Source organism: Nannobrachium achirus (genome assembly GCF_963921795.1).
Source record: "Nannobrachium achirus genome assembly, chromosome: 2".
Taxonomy (NCBI): Eukaryota; Metazoa; Chordata; class Actinopteri; order Myctophiformes; family Myctophidae; genus Nannobrachium; species Nannobrachium achirus.
The window spans coordinates 76,239,410-76,259,376 of record NC_137811.1 but is presented as its reverse complement, the minus strand read 5'-3'; the positions used below and the strand labels follow the sequence as shown (position 1 = coordinate 76,259,376).

At 42.8% G+C, this 19,967-nt stretch overlaps 2 protein-coding genes across 4 annotated transcripts in view; both read right to left on the bottom strand.

Annotated features, from left to right (window-relative positions):
- Window positions 1-1,964, bottom strand: part of LOC308294562 (receptor-type tyrosine-protein phosphatase U-like) — a gene marked incomplete at its 3' end in the record, with an annotated part of 189,970 nt that extends 188,006 nt beyond the window's left edge. Inside the window, exon 1 of the mRNA XM_080737295.1 lies at window positions 1,854-1,964. Coding sequence (XP_080593421.1) covers window positions 1,854-1,917 — 64 coding nt within the window. The 5' untranslated portion in view covers window positions 1,918-1,964. The remainder of the gene's footprint in view (window positions 1-1,853) is intronic.
- Window positions 1,965-13,442: 11,478 nt separating this feature from the next.
- Window positions 13,443-19,967, bottom strand: part of LOC308307774 (receptor-type tyrosine-protein phosphatase U) — a 212,400-nt gene continuing 205,875 nt past the window's right edge. For 2 of the 3 annotated variants that reach the window (XM_080753053.1, XM_080753055.1), the window contains 4 exons: window positions 16,485-16,642; window positions 15,960-16,095; window positions 15,502-15,687; window positions 13,443-15,070 (listed from right to left, as the gene is read on the bottom strand). In XM_080753053.1, coding sequence (XP_080609179.1) covers window positions 15,625-15,687; window positions 15,960-16,095; window positions 16,485-16,642 — 357 coding nt within the window. In that variant the 3' untranslated portion in view covers window positions 13,443-15,070; window positions 15,502-15,624. The remainder of the gene's footprint in view (window positions 15,071-15,501; window positions 15,688-15,959; window positions 16,096-16,484; window positions 16,643-19,967) is intronic. The other variant, XM_080753054.1, reaches the window with a different exon arrangement.

Genomic DNA, 19,967 nt, shown 5'->3' with positions numbered 1-19,967 from the left:
CACACACACACACACACACACACTCACTCTGCATCTCTCCTTTCTCTCTGTATTACTATGATTTTTATATTAAGCTTTCATTTTAAATAATTACATTTATAATTCCATAAGTGTCAATGAGACATAAGTGTCAATGAGACACAAGCATGCACCATAAATTGAAAGAATTGTAGTCATTCTCCTGTCCACTGTCTTATACCTGATGTGTACTGTTATGGAAATATTCATTTAAAAAAGGAAAATGTCAGCTATGTTTTGCTACATTTCTCCACATTGTGTTGTCTAATCTTTGATATTTAAATCTCTCTTCCAAAGCTATAAATAAGTTACCAGAGTCTCACACAGAACACAACAGTCAGAATATGAGCTTCATCAACAACCTTTCTGCACAGACACGTTTAGAAGTTCAACATTAAACATGTTCTCAAACATTGTTTTAATTCATCTACAAAACAGCTAATAAAGATCTTTATGGATTTACAGTCAGGGGGAGATTATTATGATGTTGAACTTGTCCATGTTTCTAACGTTTCCAATGAGGACTGGACTTCATGTCCAGACATATTGATTCAGGGATTAATTAATAGTCAAACAGTTTCTCTTTCAGGATGTAAGGTTCACTATGAATGAATAATAATCAATCAATATAAATGACTTTAGGTTCAGTATGAATGAATAATAATCAATATATAATCAATATAAAGCCTTCAGGTTCAGTATGAATGAATAATAATTAATATATAATCAATATAAAGCCTTCAGGTTCAGTATGAATGAATAATAATCAATATATAATCTATATAAAGTCAAATGGTTTCTCCTTTCAGGAATTCAGGGTTCACTATGAATAAGCAGCACTTCATGTTTATTTTTGTATTTTCCCCTGACCATATCTACTGCATATAGTACTGTGTGTGTTCTATCCGTCTGTCATTCAATGTTATATGAGATAGGCTACTTCAATGGTTTCCTGTGTAATAAGTGCTTTCCTGGGATCTCCTTTTAGTTGACCTTGTACCAGTGAACTGTACTGTAATGAAACTGTAGCTCTAGGCCTACTTATTTCTATGCAAACTTCTAATAAAGCCTTCAATCAATCTCTGCTAGAATTGCTAGAAACGTCACGTGCATTATGAAGCGGTCTTTTTAACCAGGGCTGATTTATAACTCTAAAACGGAGCATTCTATGCAGTGCATTCCTCTGTCGCTGCTCAGAGGAGTGGAAGCTTATTAATAAACTGTAATCAAGAATGCTTTTTCAGCCTCCCTAAAGTCAGGTAGTTTCACTGTAGTTCGTTGCCATGGTTGCGCAGCTTACCGTAATAACGGTCAGTGCAAACAAACGACCAGCAGAAGAAGGTCAGGGTCAACAATGAAGGAACTGCAAGAAGGACGAGACAACACTAAAACCCCCGCCCCGCCCCCTCTCTGAAGGTGCATTTATTTCTACTACAACACAAAGAACATCTAAATAATATTTATATTTATGAATAATAAAATAATATATGTCTGCTCGGTTTGATTTAAGTTATTGTGACCGTAGATTTGACAGTGTGAACGTCATCACACACTGTCCCATTATTCAACCACGGTACAGTTTTATAACAAACAAAGTTACAGTCCATTATTCAACTGTATTCATACAAACAAAGTGACTTTAATCCCAGCGACGCACTAAAAACAACCAAACTGTCTCTAATCAAGACGCACTAAAAAACAACCAAACTGTCTCTAATCAAGACGCACAACTTCCAGCTGCGCTGCTGCGCGTCCTGAAGAAACCCAGAGAAATGTTGTCTCTGTCTCCATAAATAATAATAATAATAATATCTAATAATAATAAATGTTCTTACCTGTTGGTCCCTCATCAGCGTAGATGTGAACAGTTAAAAGCAGCAGAAAGACGCAGGTGTTCATTGTTGTGCTGCTGTTGTTGTAATCCACGTTCAACAAATCATTTTCAGTTCCAGTCTAAAGTCCTGCTCCATTATTGTGGTGATTGTTGCTCCATGTCTCCCAGAGACAGACAGTCCTATCGCCAAAATAAAAGTCTGTGTTTCCTAGGCTAGTCTGGTAGAAACACTAAACACTAGCCTCTGAGGCTGACCAGAACTCTGCTCTGAGCACAGAGAGAGCAGCGCTGCTGCTGCTGACTGACAAGAAACACTGAGAAGAATTCAACCCTTTACACACACACACACACACACACACACACACACACACACACACACACACACACACACACACACACACACACACACACACACACACTATGTGAGACGGGCGCCTCCAAGCGGCCGTTACCAGAACAACAACACTGGGCTATGTCAAAACATGGTCAAATAAATGTATGGCTTGCATGCGTGCGTGCGTGCGTGGCTGCGTGCGTGCGTGCGTGCGTGTGTGTGTGTGTGTGTGTGTGTGAACTGTGAATCAACCCCCCCCCTCTCTCTCTCTTTATGGCACCAAAATCAAAATTGCTCAAGCTTACTGGTGTATAGAGCCTAAGATCAGTGATGGGCAAGCTACTTGGAAAATATAGTGCGCTACACTACTAGTTACTCTTGATTAAATATAGCTCAACTACACTACAAGCTATCCCCAGAGAAATGTAGCAAGTTACACTACAAGCTACAGGACAAAAATAGCTACACTATTTTTTCTTTCTTCTTTTTTCCACCAAACAAATTGGCATGCAGACATAAAATACTCGCAAAAAAACTGACACTGGAAACCTTCTGTCTGGCTTTAAATTACATGTATACCCCTCACTATTGGGGACACTATCGTAATGACTGGTCTATTAATTAATTTATTCATCCCGACCGTGATGGCCCAGCTACTTGGAAAATGTAGTAAGCTACTGTACATTACTAGTTACTCTTGATTAAATATAGCTCAACTACACTACATGCTATCCCCAGAGAAATGTAGCTAGTTTCCGTTACGCTACTTAGAAATGTAGTTAAGCTATGTAGCTAAGCTACTTGTAGCTAGCTACTGCCCATCACTGCCTAAGATCAATAGAACTCTGTAATGCTCTGCCGAAAAAACATCTTGTCTAGAATCCATAACAAAATAACTTTCAGAAAACATATCAAGAAATATGTTTGTGTATTTGTTAAATTGACTGGACTGATTTGTTAATTTGTTTTCTGGATTCATTTTTTACTTTAATTCAGGAAGACTAGAGGCTCACTCATGAGTCTCTAATGGGGATCCTTTAATAAACATAAACTCTCTCTCCTCTCTCTCTCTCTCTCTCTCTCTCTCTCTCTCTCTCTCTCATTCCCCCCATAAGTAAAATAGAAATGAGTGCCTATTCTCAATTCAGTTCAAAGGAGCTTTATTGGCATGAGAAAACATACCTTTATGCATTGCCAAAGCAAAAGTGGAACAAAATAATCAAAACAAAACAATGTGTTCAATTAAATATTAAACATGAATGGGAATAAATAAAAGTGTAAACAGAGAGCTGTGTTACATTGTAGAGAGAAGTCTATCTTATGACTATCTTACTATGTTGTCTGTCAGACTCCAGTGCAGCCTCTAAGCATGCCAGGCTGTGACAGCAACATGGAACAACATTACAGTTATGTTGTCATGAATTGCTGGATACTAATCTGTCACATAGACTGATGTGAGGTTTCCTATCATATTGTCATGCATGGAATGGGTCTAGACTGTTGTGAGGTGTCCTATCGTATTGTCATGGCATGGAATGGGTCTAGACTGTTGTGAGGTGTCCTATCGTATTGTCATGGCATGGAATGGGTCTAGACTGTTGTGAGGTGTCCTATCATATTGTCATGGCATGGAATGGGTCTAGAGTCTCTAGACAGTTGTGAGGTGTCCTATCGTATTGTCATGGCATGGAATGGGTCTAGACTGTTGTGAGGTGTCCTATCGTATTGTCATGGCATGGAATGGGTCTAGACTGTTGTGAGGTGTCCTATCATATTGTCATGGCATGGAATGGGTCTAGACTGATGTGAGGTTTCCTATCATATTGTCATGCATGGAATGGGTCTAGACTGTTGTGAGGTGTCCTATCGTATTGTCATGGCATGGAATGGGTCTAGACTGTTGTGAGGTGTCCTATCATATTGTCATGCATGGAATACTCCTGCCCAGTCCACGGTGACACTCATTCTATGTGGAGCTCTTTGCTATCTTGACTCTCACATGCAAGAGAGCGAGTTGTGTGTGTGAGCATCTCTTCCAGGATGAGTCAAGGTAGTGTTGGGACATGGCTGGGCTGACATTAACAGGATGAGTCAAGGTAGTGTTGGGACATGGCTGGGCTGACATTAACAGGATGAGTCAAGGTAGTGTTGGGACATGGCTGGGCTGACATTAACAGGATGAGTCAAGGTAGTGTTGGGACATGGCTGGGCTGACATTAACAGGATGAGTCAAGGTAGTGTTGGGACATGGCTGGGCTGACATTAACAGGATGAGTCAAGGTAGTGTTGGGACATGGCTGGGCTGACATTAACAGGATGAGTCAAGGTAGTGTTGGGACATGGCTGGGCTGACATTAACAGGATGAGTCAAGGTAGTGTTGGGACATGGCTGGGCTGACATTAACAGGATGAGTCAAGGTAGTGTTGGGACATGGCTGGGCTGACATTAACAGGGTGAGTCAAGGTAGTGTTGGGACGTGGCTGGGCTGACATTAACAGGATGAGTCAAGGTAGTGTTGGGACGTGGCTGGGCTGACATTAACAGGATGAGTCAAGGTAGTGTTGGGACGTGGCTGGGCTGACATTAACAGGATGAGTCAAGGTAGTGTTGGGACTTGGCTGGGCTGACATTAACAGGATGAGTCAAGGTAGTGTTGGGACATGGCTGGGCTGACATTAACAGGATGAGTCAAGGTAGTGTTGGGACATGGCTGGGCTGACATTAACAGGATGAGTCAAGGTAGAGTTGGGACATGGCTGGGCTGACATTAACAGGATGAGTCAAGGTAGTGTTGGGACATGGCTGGGCTGACATTAACAGGATGAGTCAAGGTAGTGTTGGGACATGGCTGGGCTGACATTAACAGGATGAGTCAAGGTAGTGTTGGGACATGGCTGGGCTGACATTAACAGGATGAGTCAAGGTAGTGTTGGGACATGGCTGGGCTGACATTAACAGGATGAGTCAAGGTAGTGTTGGGACGTGGCTGGGCTGACATTAACAGCCTTGGCTCCACAAAGCACAATTGGATCAAGGTTCCATTATGCAGACTGCACATCATTCATGCTGCTGCCCCACATGAACATTAAAGGTGCTGGATTAGATTAAAGGGGAAGAAACAGACGCAAGGCGCTGCAGGGAGACATCCAAGGCCTCCAACTGCAGCCTGCTTCCCAGTCCCTAATGTTGTTAACTCACAATGACACATGAACCATGGATTAGACTGCACATTATTACATTTGATCAAAGGAGCAAAGCATCTGTCAGACTAGCACCTGTAATCACACCTGTTTGATGCATACCACATATTATGTTGGTGATAGTTGGGGGGGGGGGGGGGGGGGCTCAAAGTGGCAAATGATTTAATCTCAGGTGTAATTTAATCTGAACTGATTCAACTGTTTGCTGCTAGTTTACTTTGCTAGAAAGGTGACAAGACAAAAAACCCTGCACCAGGTGAGGGTGATGGAAGATACTGTCCTCTGTCATTGTGCCAATTAAGAACCAGGCAACGATTTTTGAATATAGAAGTATATACTGTATACAGCATATATGAGGGAGAGAGAGAGTCTCTCTTTTACAATGTGCATTACATTCACCCATTCACACAATGATGGCAGAGGAAACCATGCTTGGCACCAACCTGCTCATCAGCAGCAGTTAGGGGTTCAGTGTCTTGCTCAAGGACACTTTGACAGTAACACAGGGAGAAGCCTGGGATCAAACCGGGAACCTTTCAATTCCCAAGCAGCCTCTTTACCACCTGAGCCTGGCTCTTTGACTTGCCTGGTTAAATGAAGGTTACATAAAAATAAAAACTCTTGGAGGACAATAACGTTTTCTTTGTCAAAGTCAATTAATGTTAGGCCACATGGAGAGTCCCACAGGCGACAGTATTATTTATTTATTTTATTTATCCTACCTGCAGGTCAGTTGAAAAATAACTTCTGTTTCAATGACGACCTGGATATAAAAGTAGATAAAACCTTCAAGATTAAACCAAGTACAAAAGAGTTATTTGGTGTTGGTTTCAGCAATAACAACCATAACAAAGAAATAACTACTAATTGCAACAATAGTAAGTAGAAGGTAAACAGAACAGTGAAGTATGTACATTAGTCATAGCATGGTTCATACTTATAAATATTATCCATGTGTATATGTATCTATTTACATGTGTATATACTGCATACTGTATGTGTGTGCATGTTTGAGTGTGTATTCTTAATATGCAAAGTATCTAGGACAGTGTGTGTGATATGTTTTTAAATTGTGTGTGTGCATCACATGCATGCTTGTGTGTGTGTATTAGGCAGATAGGAAACAGGCCTATAGTGCCAATCGTTCAAACATGATTTCCTGGGGGAATGACCTTTTCCAGAGCTTACTGCTCTTGTTCTTGGTCATTAAAATTGATAAAACAACAATTATATGGTTGCAGTGAGTATACTGTAAGAATGCTTACACATCCTGGATCACCCCTCCATTGAATAAAATAAATAGATGTTTCGGTCCCACATGGATTCTAGTGCTTCTATGCAATCTAAGCATTCCACAGCTCTACAATCAGACACACATACACAACACATTCTCTCAAACAAGTCATGAAGAATATGAAAATAATATTAATAATTTGAATGCAATATTAATATTATAATATTTTCTGGGTTACACTGTGCATGCAGTATAAATAAGACAAAGCTCAAGTATCAAAAATAGGCTATAATGCTGCTACAATGGTATATTTCAGATCAGGCAAGTACAAAATAAATAAAAAACATTTTGAGAGGGTAGGCCGAAACCAAAAAAAGGGAAAAAGCTAAACCAAAACAAAGGTATCTGTATGTTATGTCTGATGATGTTGAGTGAATGTGTGTTTTGTACGTGTATGTGTGTGTAATGCTGGTAACTGTGTATGTGTTTTGTGCGTGTATGTGTGTGCACATGCAATGTGGAAACGTGTTTAAAAAATGTTCACATTGTTCAAAATAAAATGATACAAAATACAATTTACCAGAATATAGACCAACTCTTGGCAAATATATAATAACAGAAATCATTGCCTTCAAATAGTATACATAAAAGGTATATAAGATTGTTAATTCAGGAATTTGTAGGACACCATTACTCTTAAGAAGGTTGGTAGTTCAAAGAACAGAAAGTACAGTATGTACAGTATATTATGACACATTTCAACCTGTAAAGGCAGAGATGATAAAAGTCTGTAGAGGAGTTTTACACCATAGAAAAATAAAGTGAAGGACCAAGGCATTGATTTTGTGGCCAGGTAATCAATGGTTGCCAAGAAACAAGACAACAAACTAAGTGTGGGGGCTGTTGTGTTCAGAGTCAGTGGGTCCACAAACAGCAACAACAGTAACAACAGTAATACTGGGCTGTAATCCACAAACAGCAACAACAGTAACAACAGTAATACTGGGCTGTAATCCACAAACAGCAACAACAGTAACAACAGCAATACTGGGCTGTAATCCACAAACAGCAACAACATAACAACAGTTACTCAGCCCAAGTTGAGAGAGGGCAGTGAGAAGAGCCATGGTAAACTGCATTGTCAGTAAATGTGCTTTGATGATATGCAAATTGCCATGGGTTCAGCTTGGTGGGCAGCACTGAACAGATGAGTTACCTCACCAACCTCTCAAAGCATTTACTGACAATTGAGCAAAGGGCAACAGGTCTCCTGTTGTTCAGAAATGCTATCTTGGAGTACAATGTTGCTACGCATGCAGTTAGAGTTAGGGTTAGTAATGGGGAGAATCGGACGAACGCAACCTCTGAGTAACGGGTGTCGGAACAAGAACACACACCTGTGCACTTCAGCCTCTGAGATGATGTTTGCAGTGAACCACAGAGGTTCCTGCTTAATGTTCTAGCAGAAGAAGGAACACTGCCACGGTCAAGTGATTAGTTTGTTCTCCATATTACAAGCTAACACCACAGTGTAAATTAGGCATTAATACATACAACCATGACTATAGAGAACCACATCAGTGAACATGCTAAATGTTTTACTTCCAGCTAAAGAAGGAACACTGGTCAAGGTCAAGTACTTAGTTTATCTGATCTCCAGATTTCAGAGGTTGCTGTGACATCAAAGCCAACTCACTGCTGTGAGCAGCACATTTCTCTTTCTACTTTCATTCATTTTCCAGTACAGAGGCCTCCAAGCTCCTGTATTGTATGTGTCAAAGATGAGCCTTATCTTTCCATTATCGCAAATAGATTAATTCTGAGTGAATCATGAAAGGTGTGTGTGTGTGTGTGTGTGTGTGTGTGTGTGTGTGTGTGTGTGTGTGTGTGTGTGTGTGTGTGTGTGTGTGTGTGTGTGTGTGTGTGTGCGCGTGTGCGCGTGCGTGCGTGCGTGCATGCGTGTGTGTGTGTGTGTGTGTGTGTGTGTGTGCGCGTGTGTGCGTGCGTGCGTGTGTGCGTGTGTGTGTGTGTGTGCGTGTATCCTCTCAGTGGTGTGACAGAATACTGCCTCCAAAGCAGAAGTGAGAGAAACATCTCTAGAAACCTGTCATTCATTGTCAATCATAACATGTGTGGGGGAGGGGTTTGTGTTGACCTGCCATAGGAGCCAGCTGTCCTCCTGGAGGGATGTCTGTCGGGACAGCAGTAGCCACTTTCCCAGTTCGATCCTGGGCTCCCCCAAAGTCAGGGTGGAAGTGTCCTTGAGCAAGACACTGAACCCGTAATTGCACCTGATTAACAGGTTGGTGCCTTGCATGGTTTCCTCTGCCATCGGGGTATGAATGTCTATGTGAATTGTTTATGTTTATTCAACTTTCAGCATGATCACAGATGTTTAAAAAAGACAGGTGCCATTAAAAAACACTGAATTATTTTGCTGATTACAATAAAAATCATAAAATCATAAAATGCATTTGCCTATCTAAAAGTCCATATAACCTAAAAACACAAATCTAGAATCCATTATCATTTAAGAGTCTGCACATGTATGGGATTGGTGATTTCTTGTATCTCTCAGTTTTGCATGTTGGAGTGTCCAGGTCATCTCCATTCCTTGTTTGGCAACCAGAGATCTCCTTCCTGAGGGGGGGTAACCAGTTTCTGAAGTTTGACTTAAACAGCTTCCTTGCAAAGTCCAGACACAGTTGGGTGCGCCTCTCTGCTAGGGTGCACAATGCGAGGGTGCGGAGAGCCTCTGTGTATCCTGAGTATCTCCGGCCGAGTATGATTTTGCAAGCCCGTTTCTGAACTCTTTCCAGTCTTTTAGTCTGGTTGCCAGTCAAGGAACTGTGCCAGACTGGGACTGCATACTCCAGCACTGGACGCACATAGCCTGTGTAGATCGAAACCAATTCTGTGTCTTGAACTCCAAATTTCTTGAGGCGACATAGGACAAACAGCTTTCTATTGGCTGAGGTCAGCATATAGTCCACCTGGCTGTCCCATTTCAAGTCAGCTTGAATGGTGACCCCCAGCACCTTTACTGTGTCACAAACCTCTAGTAGGTTTTGGTCAATGGAAAGTGTTGGCAGGGCCGGTTTTTCTCATGAAGGTAACATGTACAACTTTGCATTTTTTTGGATTGAGTTTCATCTTGTGCTCATTAACCCAGATGTCCAGACCATTCAGGGTCTGTTGGAGGGTGCAGGGTACCTTGGGCTTCCACGATTGGGCCATAGTCATATCATCCACATATTTCCAGTGGTGTGGTCCATCCTGGAGGGCGCTGTTTATCAGTGCTAGGAAGACTATGGGCCCTAGTACGGTCCCCTGTGCAACTCCACATGTGGGATATTCCCAGTCAGACAGATGTCCCTGGTAGCGCACCTTTTGCTGCCGATCCGTCATGAAGCTGCAAATCCATGTGAATGGGTGAATGTAATGCATAATATCACTGTCTTGGATAAAGGGAAAGTGCTATATAAATGTATCATTTACCATTTACTGTACATACTGAGCAGGTATATTGATTCACAGTTCTACCAAGAGCAAGTGGCAACATGAAAACTCAGAGTGAGTGAGAGAGAGAGAGAGTCAGTGGTTTGCTTTGCCTGTATGTTATTTAATCCCCTAGCTGCTACAATGACACTGCTTACCCACAGCCTCTGGAATGTTTTGGCAGGGTGTCCTGTAATATGAAATGACTTTGACAGCTGTCACCCAGACAGTGATCAGCAGTGATAATGAGGTGTTTGTTTTATTTCTCTACCTGAGCAGAACCCCTCCCAGACGGATGGCCCTCTTCCAGTCCTTGAGAGTAGCTTTCCCTGCCAGGTGAACAAACTGCTTGGGGCTGATAAGCTGCTCATTGAACAGTGGAGGAAGAATAGAGAAGCACATGGAGAAATAGTGCAGCGGAGCAGCTAGGCTCTGTTCCAGATAAACTCTAACAGCTCTGGTGAATCCACAGTCCACAGTGTGGAGATGAATGTAAGGATAATCACCTGGTTGGGTGAGAGAGGTTTATAGTCATGCTACAGATATATTATGAATGTGAAACTGAGTAAATAAATGGGTTTATTGCCAATGAATATGTGAATGAATATCTGTCAATTCCCATGAATACTGGAGCAATCATCTAAGCTAACCTGTGCTAAAAACAGAGCAGCACCTATCAACAACAACCAACAACTAATTGGCCATTTGACTGTATTATTATCTTAACTACAGAAACATATTGCCCATCTTAACTATTATTATCTCAAGGACTGAACTAATTGATTTGTGTATTTAATAAACAAGTCCAGCCTTTTCCAGGTTGGTTGACAACTGAACATTCTAATGGCCACTGGAAATTGAAAGTTATATACAAAAAAAAGACTAATTGAGGCAACAGCCCTAATCCCTGTCTTGCACTTTGATCAAACCTGCAGTTCTGTGCATACAGTACATTAACCCAACTGGCATGGTGCACTCAGTGGAACATACTGTATCTACAGTTCTTCACCAAGCAAGTTGGAACTCCATAATAATAATAATAATAATAAATAAATATGTGGTTGATATAGACTACCTGGGCATGATGGCATTAAATTACATTAAATTCTATAGGAAATTATAATTAACCGATATTTTTTTCCATATTGTTATCATTTGGCTATATGAAATAGAAATGAGACACCCCCCTTAACTTCTACGTGGAATCTAAACTAACAAGATGTGCATGTAACATTTCACAGAAATTACATAATGCGTTCATTATTTTGGGAATCAGGAAGGAATATGAAAAATCTTACAGATGACTATGGTCATGATGATATGACTATGGAGATACTGTATACCGATTTGTGTGATTTTTGGACAGAAGGAGTAATAACAGAAAATGTGTTTTACAAATTCCTTGGGCTATAAATGGCCCCACAAAACACCCACAAAACGATAGTTTAGTGATGAGTCATCACTTTTCACGGTTTTGAGATCGACTATGGCTAATATGACCGCAAGGAACAACTTAACTCATTCTGCGCCCCAGACATTAACGGATTAGGGGGTCCAGAGTGCCCCCCCCTGGCCCCATTAACGGCCGTTGTCTTATTTTGAAGGCCAGAAGTCCACAGCCTAAACACTTCCGGTCTGACGTCATCGCGTCGTGCGCCGGAACCGATCGTTGTTTACGTGGTGCCATGCTGGATCGCATCGTAGCGTTTATACATGTGTTATATAAGCGAGCATCTGCCTCCATCTTCGCTTCTAAAGTGTAGTTTTGAGATAATGGACATTAAAGATGAGATCCCCCGTCCACCTCAATGTTATGGGATGACTATTTTGTGCTCGTGGAGCCGTGATGATGACAAATCAGCGACGGATTTCGTCTCCGGAGCTTCTGCCATTGTACTCGGTATTGTACTCGCCGTTACAGTAATATATTACTTTTCATGAGACATCTCGGGATCGGCACTGCGGATACTCGAGTACTTTTCACGAGATATCTCGGGAATGGCACTAAATCGGTTAAGAACTGTGAGTAATTCTCTATCTGGGGCAAAATACCTGAACATGCTCACACCCTTTTTTAAATGACCACACCATGTGCTACTTCCAAAATAGCTGGATCTTCTGATTCTTAGATTTTCTGAGATGCTCAAAATCAGAATACCCAAATCTAGAGGGATATAGAAAAGTGTACAATTTTGATATTTTATGACAAAACTGTGTTTTTCCTAACTTCTATTGTAGTTACAATATGTACCAAAGCTGTTTCAATAATAACACAACTACACTGGTAACAATACGTTTTATTTCTATATAGTAACATTTTTCAAAACACAAAGTTCTTAAAGGCAATGCATTAAACATTGAAAACATACAGCCTCACACATAGACACACACACACACATTAGACATTAAGTTTCATTAAAAAAACACATGGCCCCACACATGCACACACACACACACACACACACACACACACACACACACACACACACACACACACACACACACACACACACACACACACACACACATAAAACCTTAAGTTTCATTTAAAAAAAACACATGGCCCCACACACACACACACACACACACACACACACACACACACACACACACACACACACACACACACACACACACTTACATACATCCATACACACACATCTATATATAAATAAAAAATTGGTAGGATAAAAAATAAATGATTCAAGTCTGACCGAGCCATCTTGGACTGACCAGGTTAGATATACATATACAGTAAATGTAGGCATGCGTATAATGTAGACCTACAATATATAACCAGAGATATGGGCATAAATCTATCAGGATATATGTACAGCCTACTGTATCAACAGTGAATAATGATGAAAGGCTGATATATGGAGTGTCAGCCAGCTACACAGTGGGAATATGGATAAATATGTACAGCCAATCTGCAGTGAATGTAAGAAATATACAATCCATCGACAGTGAAATATTTACATCTAACAGTTAAAAGACCACTTCAACCATTTTCAACCATATGTTTATATAATTGCTCTTCGCTAATGCATATTAAAAGATGACAACATTTTTGTCTACTCACCCTATGTCTCAGAGGAGGGCTGTGGACAGTATAAAACCTGCATACTTGGGGCTCCCAGTAGTTAAGGAGCGTACTGTGGACAGTATAAAACCTGCATACTTGGGGCGCCCAGTAGTTAAGGAGCGTACTGTGGACAGTATAAAACCTGCATACTTGGGGAGCCCATTAGTTAAGGAGCGTACTGTGGACAGTATAAAACCTGCATACTTGGGGAGCCCAGTAGTTAAGGAGCGTACTGTGGACAGTATAAAACCTGCATACTTGGGGCTCCCAGTAGTTAAGGAGCGTACTGTGGACAGTATAAAACCTGCATACTTGGGGCGCCCAGTAGTTAAGGAGCGTACTGTGGACAGTATAAAACCTGCATACTTGGGGAGCCCATTAGTTAAGGAGCGTACTGTGGACAGTATAAAACCTGCATACTTGGGGCTCCCAGTGGTTAAGGAGCGTTCACCACTTAGGCTTTGATTCTGTGTCCCGGATTCCATTCCAGAGGAAAGTGCCGGGTTTGCTGCATGTCACTTTCTCCCGTTTCCAGTCTCTCTCTCCACTTATTCAAATAAAGGCATAATTTTCCTTGAAAGAATTACATAAATAAACCTGCATATCATCATCGGTAGTTACGTAAGTGTGGACATTTTAACCCATTCAGTCCTAACCTATAGTTAGGCCCAAATCAGAAATTAGCCTACAAAAACAAATATGTTGATACATACTGTACATGTAATGTAAGCCCCTCCCATACACTAAAATGTGTACCCGGCCTGAATGGGTTAAAACAAGATCTCAAACCTTTTTGTTACATTAATGCAAGAACAAATATTTCACCATGCCAACCTTCCAGTATGAGAAAGGCTGTAGTTTCTATTAGCTTGGAATCCCTATCGATGACATCATTGGTAGGCAGGTTTCTGAACTGTCCATAGCCCACCAATGAGAAGCAGAGGCAGAGTGAGTAGACGGAAATGGTGCCATTTTATAATGTGCTTATGAGATAAGGTTGAAAATGGGTGAAGTGCTCCTTTAACCTCAGCAGGCATCTCATTGTGATACTTAGTGTACATCACAGTAGTTCATGAGCAAATGTGCACGGTGGTGCAGTGGTTAGCACTTCGCCTCACAGCTAGAAGGTCCTGGGTTCGATTCCCGCCGGGGGAAGCTGTGGGCGCTGGGGGCGTGTTCCTCCACCCGCGTCATCAGCACCCACACCCTAGGTGGGGTTGGCGATAGGGCCTTTCTGTGGTGAGTTTGCATGTTCTCCCCGTGTCTCCTTGGGCATAGGCCCCCACACAAAAACATGCAGTAGTCCTGGTTTCTATACTACCTCCCCCTAGCCAGCCGGGTGCTCCCCAATGTCCCCTGGCGCGGCAGGGGGAGAGCGGAAACCAGGACTACAGGTTAGGTAGTCACCGGGTGAGAAAAATGGGTTGCAAAAACCGTGGGATAAAAAATATATTAAAAAAAAAAGAAATGTGCCAGAGTAAAGCAGAGTCATTAATCCAAGACCAGAACAGAGCGTAAGCTTGGATATGGAGCTTCATGGCTACCGGCACAAAGTACTGACCGAATCACTCAGCCTTGAGTGGAGAAACGATGTGTCTGTGGCTGAATGCGCTCCTCAACCCATCATAGAGGGGGTGGGAGGGGTTCATCAGGAGAACTTGAGGTGAAAGAGGCCTTGCTGTGCCTTCTTCACCACAAGGCCTGTGTGCTCGTCCCAGGAGAGGTGATGAGGACGCAGAGGAACTTGAAGATGCTGACTCTGTCCACAGCTGACCTGTTGATGTAGATGGAGTCCACACAGCTGACCTGTTGATGTAGATGGAGTCCAGCTTCTCTCCTCTCCTCCTGCACTCCATGATTAGTGGACTACAGAACGTCAAGAGAACAGAATGGAACAGGAAAAACAAAGTCAACTGAGTGAAATGAAAATAAAGAAAAACATGATCAACTACACATACAGTTGCATGCTTCTGGCCCTCCTCCACCTCCTCAAACTGACGTGCGCTTGTACACGGTAGCACACACACCTCTGATTCACAGAGAACGTCTAGTGTACACGGTAGCACACACACCTCTGATTCACAGAGAACGTCTAGTGTACACGGTAGCACACGCACCTCTGATTCACAGAGAACGTCTAGTGTACACGGTAGCACACACACCTCTGATTCACAGAGAACGTCTAGTGTACACGGTAGCACACACACCTCTGATTCACAGAGAACGTCTAGTGTACACGGTAGCACACACACCTCTGATTCACAGAGAACGTCTAGTGTACACGGTAGCACACGCACCTCTGATTCAGAGAAGGTGCTCCATGCTCCTGCAGTGCAGGCAGCATTTGCCTGAGAAGTATGATCACTGAGAGTCCCAGACGAGAGTCCCCACAAGATGCATCAGCCACAGTAAACATGTTGCTAGCTCCCTTGAAAGCAGTCCAAGTACTCCAGGATGAAGTCGTAGCAAAATCGGTACTGGTCCTGAGGAAGGAAATAACAGGATTATTAAGAATTAAAGAATATCCGCAAAGCTGTGATTAAGGGGTTCAAGCCAACATGAGCTGTTAGATGTTGAAATCTGTGAGGGTTACTCTAGACCTAATACATCACCTGTATTAAATATAATTAACATGTTTTATGAGAAACGGACAGACGCTCATTCATTTATGGCCAAATCTGTGCCTGGTCACGCACATTTTCTTTACATTTGTAGCGCCCCCTAGTGGTGTATTTGAATGAAAGCCACTTCTTACCAGAGACTCCACCATGTTGGGTTTGGAGTTGCGTAGCGTCTTGACAGCATAGAAGATGTCCACCATGTTCTGGTAGTGGATCATCTCCAGCAGAATGGTGCAGGCACAGAAGGTCCCACTGCGGCCACTGCCGTTTCTGTGAGGAGAACAACAAAATGATCAAAGGTTTGTTCGTCCATGACCATCTATGTGTGGCCTGCAAATGATTCAGGTCTGTGGTTACATGAGACACTTTCTTAATTCTAACCTGACTAGTAAGACACCTCAGGGTGACAAGCGCTTGGCCATCTGGCCAGTGATGTATATCGGACCAGTTACCCATATATGGAGACCCCTGGTACCCATACCCATATATGGAGACCCCTGGTACCCATATATGGAGATTCATATAAATGAGCTCTGATTTAAACATCTGATTTATATCCTGTTTACTCCACATGATCGACTGTTTCTGTTTGCCCAAACAAACAAACGGTTGGGTGAAAAATGGGTTCCAAAATGAAATGGTGACATCAGGTGACTCACAGGCAGTGCACCACGGTGCGTCCCTCTCCACTCTCCCTCTGCCACTTGTGCACTTGAGCCAGCAGGTTGAGGAAGGCCTTCTTGGAGTCAGGAACGTCACGGTACGCTGACCAGCGCAGGAACTGGAACTGGCACACCACTAGGGGGCCCTCCTGGAGCTGAGAGAGGGTTAGCAACACATACACCTGATCAATGAGTGTGTGTGTGTGTGTGTGTGTGTGTGTGTGTGTGTGTGTGTGTGTGTGTGTGTGTGTGTGTGTGTGTGTGTGTGTGTGTGCGCGTGTGTGTGTGTGTGTGTGTGCGCGTGTGTGCACTGTCAGCAGTGTGTCTCTTAGATGTATGGTGTGTTGCAGGGTGCAGAGCTGAGGGGTCCCAGTGTGATCATAGCCACGCCTCCGGTGAATGTCAGCTCCCCCTTAAGGAGCAGTGGAGCGTCGTTAGTCATGTAAACTGTCCTGTAAAGACACCTGACCACCAGAGCAACGTATTTTACACCTCCTACATAATGCTTAGCATTCCTCTTTTTATGACTTTATCACACAACAGGACAACATGTGCTCTGTGCTGGAGGGGGAGAGAGAGAAAGAGAGAGAGAGCGCGCAGAATAAAGCTGAGCGTGTGTGTGCGTGCATGCGTACGTATGTGTGTGTGTGTGTGTGTGTGTGTGTGTGTGTGTGTGCCAGTGTTAAGTGGCAGCTGACAGGGGACTGGGAGCTGAGGATGCCAGTCAGCACAGGAGGGAGGGCTGTGGGCATCGCTGCCACCCTGCACTGGCATTCCTAAACCACTCCACAATGATCCCATGTGTGGACAGGATTATTGTGTTCTTGTACAAATTCATAGTAAATGAACAGGAAAAAAACTAAAATAAAACAAATGTGTTTGTCTAAAGCAAGAGGCAATGAGGCTCCTTTGAGGGTCTACTACATACCCCTCACTAACACCTTTGAGGGTACACTACATACCCCACACTAACACCTTTGAGGGTACACTACATACCCCACACTAACACCTTTGAGGGTACACTACATACCCCACACTAACACCTTTGAGGGTACATACCCCTCACTAACACCTTTGAGGGTGCATACCCCTCACTAACACATGCCAGGCACACACACAAGCGGTCCTCCAACGAGAGGACAAACTGGACTCCATTTAGCTTTATTCTTGCAGTGTTTTGTTTTTGTTCATGATTTCTAACTAATTCTCTGCACGCCAGGTACTTCATTTAATTTCAATGTTGGGTGTGGATTTATGAAGAAAAACAGCAGAGGCTCTGGAGAATAACTCCTGTGCTGAAAAATATGGCATACATTCCAATCAAAGCCTCCTCTTTAGTATGCCAACGGACGATTGAAAGGCAGGGAAGACGCCCATCGGAGGAAATGACAGGAGCAAATTGAAAAAAGGGGGTGAAACTGACCTTTACTGCATGCATGTCAATGAGCTTCTCTACTGTGTTTTCCCACGGTACGGGGAGTGGCTACGGTGTTCATCATCACCCTTATAGGTGGCTTTATGGAAATCCCAGCGGTGCTGGTTCCATTTCCTGGCCTGGTGAATTCAAATATGTCCTTTGCAGCATGTATAATAGGGAGCTATGAATACATTGTTTAATGTTCTGCCGGCCTGCTCTGTGCACATCTTCAGACTACAGTTTTGCAGTGTATTTATTTGACAACTTCCCTGGCACTGGCGGGACGCACCACTGGAGTGAGTAGTGGCGTGTGCATAAGAAAGAGCTCTAGAAGGACTCAGAGGCACTGAGGCACGCTGTGTGTTGTAGCATGTGAAGTGAAGCCTGCAGACAAAGAAGGAGCTCCTATTGGAACTTGCTGGAACGACCCAAATGCTGGCTGTTCAGTCAGAAGTCAGAAGCTCTTGAAGCGTGCGTTTGTTACTCATCACCTGAGAGCACACAGCCCAGAGGTGCCTCCAACCATCTAAAGTGCACAACAACACTGACTTGCAGCTTTCACATGAAAATGGTACACAGTACATTTGTCAACATTGTTAATTGACTTAAAGGAGCATGAAACACAAAATCACTTTTTCTATAAATATATATTATATCAATGAGTCACTTGTGATAGGGAGCAGTGATATGGTTCAATTTGCCCATAGGCTTGGGGATTCAGAGCTTTCTGCTGTCTCTGTAGCTATTTCTGTGTACTTCCAGTTTCTAGGTCAAAAAGAAATATTTCGCGCCACTCATTAAATATTAGCTATCAATGTTCTGTGGTGTAACGTGACGTAGGCATATCTAATTAATATTAACGTTTGTTTTACAGAGTCGTATCAAGGGGGGGCGTGGTTTCACTGTATGCTTAGCCTTGTTTCAGCCAGAGAGAAGAGCAGGCTCTCTGTCAACAGACAGTTACACTGTGTAGTGCCTGTGTTATTTTCCGTGTAGTGTAGCCTGTGTGTGTGTGTGCGCGTGCGTGCGTGTCGTGACAGTGCACGCACACACACAACGTCCACACACGGAAAAGAGCAGATCTACAAGCTCACAACGCGTCGCGAAAGCGACGCCTTGTGAGCTTGTATATCGGCTATGTATGTAGCTAATAGCCGTAGAGCCGAAACCAACGTGTTTACATGAGAAGCTATTGCTGCTACGGCAGTTAGCTAGGCTACATAGCTACATAGCTAATATACAAGCTCACAACAACGCGCCCCGCGACGCGTTGTGAGCTTGTAGATCTGCTAGTTTTCGTGTGTGTGGACGTTGTGTGTGCGCGCGCACTGTCACGACACACACACACACACACACACACACACACACACACACACACACACACACTACACAGCAAATAGCGAGCCTAGCGTCCATTCTTCACTGGTTCCGTGGTCCAGAGCTGAACATGGAGCTTACAGAACATGGAGTTGCCGAATCTTTATACTTTTTACACCTCCAATGGCTGGTTTTAAAAAATGTTTCCGAAATAGAAAAGCAACAAGTGCCCACTGCTGACAGCTTCGGTCTGTCTCTCTCTGTTACAAGACGCATTACTCCACCCCCTCCCCCCACAACGGCAGATAACCACGCCTACATTTTAGAAATCTTTTCATGTTCTGAAATCCCATAAAACAAATTAGAGGCGGGGTTTCTTATCCCTTTAAGTATTTAGCTACAGTTTGACTCTGAGAGGTAAAGATTGAACCACATGGGTCTCTACTGAGAGATGTGAGACTCTTCTGTAATTTTTGTCGATTAAGTTCAAGTCCAAATCATGCCATCTCTGTGTACTCTAGAACTTTTAAATCATTTTATCAGGTGTGCCAGAAGATTTACTGAGAATGATTAATGGCATGAAAACCTCCTCCTCTCCTTTAGATGTTTTACACACTAGAATTTTTAAAGAGCTTTCTGCATTTTTATCACAAGATAATTTAGCAATATTTAATAACAAGTCTTTATCTTCAGGAGTTATTCCTCCATGTTTTATTTTTTATTTTTTAATCAGCTCTTGGTTCAAA